The sequence below is a fragment of the Fragaria vesca genome, linkage group LG1 (assembly GCF_000184155.1).
Source record: "Fragaria vesca subsp. vesca linkage group LG1, FraVesHawaii_1.0, whole genome shotgun sequence".
Classification (NCBI taxonomy): Eukaryota; Viridiplantae; Streptophyta; class Magnoliopsida; order Rosales; family Rosaceae; genus Fragaria; species Fragaria vesca.
Window position 1 is genome coordinate 21,616,909 of NC_020491.1, and position 7,272 is coordinate 21,624,180.

The 7,272-nt window shown below is 42.0% G+C and overlaps 1 protein-coding gene across 1 annotated transcript in view; it reads right to left on the reverse strand.

Moving 5' to 3' along the window:
* Window positions 1-3,175, reverse strand: part of LOC101306680 (probable receptor protein kinase TMK1-like) — a 6,949-nt gene extending 3,774 nt beyond the window's left edge. Inside the window, exon 1 of the mRNA XM_004289533.1 lies at window positions 841-3,175. Coding sequence (XP_004289581.1) covers window positions 841-3,175 — 2,335 coding nt within the window. The remainder of the gene's footprint in view (window positions 1-840) is intronic.
* Between the last annotated feature and the right edge of the window lie 4,097 nt (window positions 3,176-7,272).

A 7,272-nucleotide genomic window follows, 5' to 3' on the forward strand; every position in this document is an offset into this window, starting at 1 on the left:
CATAGTCACCCGCTTTTCTGCCAGTTTTCGCCAGTAGGTTACCTGTTCAACCTACTCGTGTTTTCTTGCTTCCGCTTGTGTTTAGTAGCTCTGAATACTTTAGAATTTTTGTATATTATGCGATGTTCAGAAGTGATAAATTAAGAGTGTTTTATGAAATTTTCGAGTTAGGGTTGTCCATCTGCAAGGGAGATTTTCTTAATCTTTTCAGTAAATTTTCCTTGGAGGTGGTCCCCGCACGACTTACTCGGGGTTTCAGGGTGAAATTCGGGGTGGGTCGTGTCAATAACATTGTAGAAAATTGACTGGCAAATTTCACTACTTTCTTACGAATTAGTTAACAAAACATATCCAAGCTGAATTTTCAGTTCTACGTCTGTTCTTTTTCTTTGTCGAAAGTATGTTTGTGGCCTAGATAAAGAACTAGTGTCATGAAAGGGGATGGACTGTGAGATCCTAAGTTGAATTCACCTTTAAGACAAAAATATTTTTAAAAAAAATAAGCAGGAAAGAAACAGAAAAGATTACATGTATGTGGTATTATAATTCTTTTGGTACGCAATTCCGAAAGTTGAGTCAAAGACCTAAAATTTCATTTGTCTTTGCCTATTATACAAGAACTGGCATTGAAAAACCTTTTTTTTTCTTTTTTCTTTTTCAAATAGCTGGTATACCACTCCCATGGCATCTGTATACCTTTCTATTACTCTGCTTTTTTTAATGAACCTTTCTATTACTTACGTTGAAGTAGAAACAGTTTTTTTTGGTAACTAAGTAGATACAGTTATTTGAAACATCTTAGAACAAATAAAGTGATAAATAAAACAGAATCAAAATTACCTGCATATTCTGGTGCCAAGTATCCAAAAGTCCCTGCAATTCTTGTTTCAATTGAACCTTTACCCTCTGGAGCAAGCCGCACAAGGCCAAAATCTGCAACCTTAGCCCTCAAATCATCTCCAAGAAGAATGTTTGAAGGCTTTAGGTCTCTATGTATGAAACTTTGATGGGCTAAACTATGAAGATACTCGACTCCCCTTGCTACGTCTAATGCAATGGTCAACCTTTTTGTCCATTCAAGTGGCTTCAGTCCTTCTTCAGGCCAGTTGAATATGTACCTACTGAGTGTCCCTTGAGGCATATATTCATATACAAGAAGCCTTTTATTGCCATCCAAACAATACCCCAGAAGTGCAACTAGATGCCTGTGCCGAACCTTGGTCAAAACTGCAATTTCAGACTTAAATTCCGCAAGCCCCTTTCCAGCTATCACCCCAGCCTCCATTCTCTTAACAGCAATCTTTGTTCCATCATGCAGTTCCCCTTTATAAACTGTCACGAAACCTCCTCTTCCCAATATATTTTCTTCACTGAAATTGTTGGTCACATTCCGTAGCACTTGAATAGATATCACCATGTTTCCTGCTTCAACCATTTGGATGTCACTTGGCTCACTACTAGGAACAGTGTGAGCTTCACTAAGTGCACCAACACTAACACTAGAGCCTGCAACTGTTATCTTCATGCTCTCATTATCAGATCCAGAATGGCGAGGATGGATTACCATTGCATTCGGGCTCTGAACTCTGCTCAATCGCTTTTGTTTTGTTCTATACAAACAGATAACCAACAGTGCAATTAAGAACATCACAAAAACACCACCGATAACAGAGAACACAATAACTCCTACTAAATTTGAAGACTTCTTCCCATGAGGTCCAGAACCGTTACCATTTCCAGAAATACTTGTAGAAGGGTTCGTTGAATTCTGAGATGGCCCATTGGTACTCTTTTCCTTCCTTATATCAGGGTTTCCATCAGTGTTCACAATCACATTAGCCTTAGTAAAAGCTGGGATTTTGCCATAAAGCAGATTGTTTGACACATCTAATTGGGTAAGTGCAGGCAGAGTGGCTAGCTCCTCTGGAATAGATCCTGTCAAATTGTTATCAGCAAGAACCACTCTTTGGAGTGACTTCAGTGAGGCGAAAGCCGGAGAAATGGTTCCGGTGAGGCCCATTTTCTGAAAATTGAGGACTGTAATGTTGCCATTTCTACAAGTGACTCCAATCCAATCTGCACAAGGATCATTCCCCTTCCAATTCTCTGCAAACTTTTGGGGATAAGACATTGAACTAACAATCAAAAGCAAAGTATCCACTCGAGGATCGCATTGACCAGGACTTGGCAGGCAAAAGTTATTTGAATCCTTAGTCATATCAACTGAAACCCCCTTGGGAAATTCTGGCATTGGCCCCTGGAGCAAGTTGTTAGTCAAATTCACAGACTCTAATGACTTGAGGTTCAACAACGACACCGAAACAGGTCCAGTGAACAAATTATCTCTCAAACTCAAGCTCCTCAAATCTGTCAACCCGGAAAAGTCAGGTAAAGGACCCGAAAATCCATTAGAATGCAACCAAACCTCAGTGAGTGTAGTCATGTTGCTTAAAACACCAATGCTGCCAACAAGCTTGCCCACACTCTGTTGCCCATTAAGCCAAAGAGACTGCATCTCCGACCCTGAAAAGCTCTCCGGCAATTGACCCTCGAGGTAATTAAAAGCCAAATGCAAGTTAACCAGCCCCGGAAACGCATCGGTGTTGAAAAAATCCGGTATCTTTCCGGTAATGTTGGCAGAATTGGCTGAGAAATTTTGAAGCGAAGATGCGTTCTGGAGGGTTTGGGGGATCTCCCAAGCAGTAAAAGGGTTGTTGTCAATCTCAACAGACTGAAGTGAGGTCATGCCAGTAAAGAAATCACTAGGAATTGAAGTGAACAAGTTGTTACTAAGTAACAACACTTGCAATGAGCCTAACCCACTTAGGCTCGGAAGAGGACCCGAAATATTGTTCCACTGAAGCTCTAGTCTCTCTAGCTGAGTCAGGTTTTGGAGGCTTGGAGGGAGCGTACCTTGAATGTTCTGGTGACCAATCTGGATCCGGGTCACCCTCTTGTCATCTGAGCAGCCCACATAGCTCCACTTGCACGGGTTCGGGTCGGACCATCCAAATGAAGCAGGCGGGTTGAGGCTCTTCTTGAGGGCTAGCATTACTGAAGCGTCGTTGCTTGAGCTTGGTTGAGAGTTGGCACAGAGTAACAAGGAAGAAAACCTATAAAGCAGAAAAGCCAAGAGCTTCAAGTACCCAACATGTTGGGGCTTCTTCTTCTCCATGTTTGAAACACACACACACACTAATGTTGGGTTTTGTGTTTTCTACGAAGTTAGAAACAATTGGGTTGCACAGTGCATGGGGAGCTATAACTTATCACATAGATGAAAGGTGGAAGCTTTAGGAGAAATGGAGCAGATGAGAGAAAAGGGCATCAACTATCAACTCCAACTCACAGAGAGAAAGAGATAGTTTTTGTTTGTTTCTTTTTTGGAGAAGTTTGCTTATTTGGGAATTGGGAGTAGATGTTGGGAAGTGAGAGCTGCAGCACATGGGGTGGTGTGGAAGAGTGGGCCACAGATCTGAGTCTGACAGTTCTAAAAATGCTGGAAATGAGTCATGGCTGGTTTTTTGATTCCTGGTCCATCACCCTCCAAGTTGCCATATTTACACTTAGACTATTTTGGTTTGCATTGTCACTGTTTTGTGCTGAAGAACAGTTGCATGTCTCCAGGAGCTAATAAGCTTTTGCCAAAAGGAAGAAGAGAAGAAGAAAATGGGAGAATTGGGTCGCTTTGTTAATTGTTTAATGTTAGTTAAGCAAAAATATAATAGAGGAAGGAGGAATCATGAGTATGAAGAAGCTGCACATGTTGAGGGCCACAAGGATTCATCATCAGATGCTTGTGTAAACGAACAAACCAGAACTTGCGCACATGGCGTGTTTTCTGTGGCCACTTTCTAAACGTAAATATATAGATATCATTTGATGGTGCCCAGATAAATTGTTTAATAAAAAAAATTAATTAATTTGTTATGAAAATAGATAATTCCATTTCACATGCTATATCAGTCTTAACTGTTGACATCATCATATGAGCATTTAATTTAGACTTTAAATTTTTTTAAATATAATTGTTATAAATGAGTGTCAAAAAATGTGTCAAAAACAATAACTCTTGAACCAGATCTTTTATATAATTTTTTCCCTTTCTTGTCCATGACTATTTTTTATTATTTTTTTTTTTTTGTAATCTAACGACTAAATGACAGTCCTCACGCTATAACCATTAATGAAACCTCATAATACAAAGGGGGATGTTGTGCCTAAACCTCATACTGTAAGAACACCCTAAATTAACATTAGGCATGTCTACAAAATCTATGCATTCTAACAAGCACCATTTAGCAAAGAGTGCATCATTAGCTACTCCATTTGCTTTATAATTTTGGCGACATACTGAAAAAATACCGTTCATGCAGAGCCATAAGTGACAATATCTATCAGCTTTCCGGCTATGATGCCACTGGGAATAAACAGTGGCCCTAAGTTTCATCTTGCCACGAAAAGACTGTGACCATTTGACGAAGCAAGGAACTCGCCACCTCATTAGAACCAGCATGGTACGCTGCGTGCGCTTACCAGGACATAACCCACCAATATCCACTACTGCTAAAAAACAAAAAAGCAAAAACAAAATAGAGAACTGGTATAGCCCTCCCTCAACCATTAGAAAATGGTGACTTATTTCAACAACAAAAAACAAAAAATAACTTGTAAAAAACATAACTGCCCTAATTGGGCTTATTTCCTTAAGACAGGCCCAATTGGTCAAACCCAAATGGCAACCAATCTCCCGGCCCAAACCTGAAGCCGCTTCATCCCGTCACCCCACCACCGGCGAAACCCTACGCCTTTGTCGCCGATCGACCAGCGGTGGCCGACTCCGATCGTATTAGTCCCCCTACCACCAACCATGATCAATGTTCTAAAAGGCGCTAGGCGCTAGGCGGGCGGTAACCCACAGCCTAGAGCCTGGACAGCCTAGGCAAGGATTAGGTGGGGACTAGGCGATTTGTATTTTTTAAGATTTATTATATAAAAATATATATTTTATGCAATTTAATATTTGAAAACGGTCAAATATAGATAAATTATTCAACATAATCTAGTCATACTCATTTATAAAATAAATTGTAACTAAAATTTAACATAACTTCCTGTAAAAGTGAGCAACAACAACAATAAACATATACACTTCTAATTTTAAACACACAATTAACTCTTATACTCTCATACTCCCCACAATATAACAATCCCACCACAAAAAGAAAACAAAAATAGCCGTAGAACTTAGCAGCCTAGGCGGGCAAGGCGGCATCTAGGCTGGCTAGGCGGCATTTAGGCGAGTTAGGCGGCCGCCTAATCGCCCACAGCCTGGCACAAAGGCCTGGAAGAAAAGCGAGGCGGCTTGTTGCAGCCTAGAGCCTAGGCGGGGACTAGGCGGTCCTAGGCGGGGCCTTTTAGAAGCTTGACCATGATGCAGATCTGCACTTGGACTTGGATCAGACCTCGGAGCACCGTCAACCCCACCAAGCCATCGTCAGTCGCCGGCCAACGAATCCGGTCATCCAATCGCTGCGCCGCGCTAGATCCTCTTCCCGCTCCGATCCTAGCCCACCTCCATGAAGCAACCATAGCCTTCAACAGAGAGAGATTGTCGTTTAAGAACACCCTTCGACCCCAAGGACCATCACTACCAGAAAACACCCATCCGGCCACCCCCGCCATGGGCCGACTAGGCCAGAGGCCATGGTCGGCGGTGTGGCGCAGCCGGACAGGAAAGAAGAAGAAAGGAGGCGGCAAGGCTATTCTCTAGGGTTTTTCGAGGTCGAATGGCCAGTGTATTAGCAATATATGTTATATCTAAATAAATAAAAATCGACTATTTTTTATTATTATTATTGATAATTTCATTCAATTCAATAGAATATGTTAAAAAACTTATATTGTTCTCGATAAACCTAACTAAACATTAAGAAATGTACCGCACTCCACTACAAGCAAATAATGATATAATTATCAATGACATTTTCTACATCGTCATCAAAACTAAAATAAGTAGAAGATGTTTTGGGGTGACATAGCACTTTATGAGAAGATTACTTAGTTTTCTGACCGTGACTCGTAGGACATGGTGGGTGTTTCCATCGATGTTGACCGAAAATCATAAAGCTCACATCACTAAAATCTCACCTTGCAATCATAAACAAGTGGCGTTAGAGGGGAAGACAGGGGGTTGCCCGGCTTTCCACTCTCCAACGCCCAAGTCAGAAATATATATAAGAAAGAGGAAAGTGGAAGAATATGGGAGTGGTGGCTTACCCATTATGAGAGGAGGTCCCTCTATTTATACAGCTAGGGTGTGCTTGTACCCTCAAATTACCATATTGCCTCCAAGTGGAGAGTGTGAGACTCTTGGGCTGTTAAGTGTTAGGCCATGATTTAAGCCTCATTCAGAGTCGTTTAGCGTATGATCCCAGTGTTTGGGCCCGAAAAAGGGTCCAGGTATAAATAGTGAGAGTCATTGTGCCATTATTGATGGTGTAATCTGTCACATCCCGACTCTTATATTTTTACCTTATTTACTAGCGTGATTATAATAAGAATTTTACCGTCTCGATCATGAGTAAATAGTTTAATTGGTCCCTAGAGGGGTTTCGGGGACGATTATGTACGGAGGATTATTCGTATGAGGAAAATACGACGACGGTAAAAATGGTAAATTTTAGCTAGTAAAAGGTAATTTTTAATTCGGGTATTATTTTTTCGGGGTGTTTTATTTTGGAATGGGTTGATATATGAATTGGACCGGTTGGGAGGCCCCAACCCATTTTTCTCTCTTTCTCTTCTTCTCTCTTTTCCCTTCCTCCTCTCTCCCGTGCTCTCCTCCCACTGCCGGACTGTCCAGCCGCCAACTGCCGCCGTCCGGCCAGCCACCGGCCGCCGCTCCACCCCAGTTCGGACCCCCACCTCCTCCTCTCCCTCCCCGGCCTAGCCCCCGAGCCTCTAACCCGTCGGAAGAGGAGAAAACCCGCCGGAAACGCCGGGAAGCATTTCGCCGGAACTCCCTCCTCCGGCCACCAATCCGGGCAAGCTTGGTATGGTTTGTAGCCCTCCAACCCAGCAACCTTGCCCTAAAAGGACTCACTCCCTCTTGAGCTAGGTAAGGAGAAATTTGAGGTGGAAGTTTTATGGTGTTTTTGATGTTTTTAGTCGATTGCCCTAGTTAGGCTTGGAATTGGTGTTTGTGCTAGTTATGAAAGTTGTAGAGCATGATGAGATGAAGATTTTGTAAAATTTCATAGGAATTGGAGG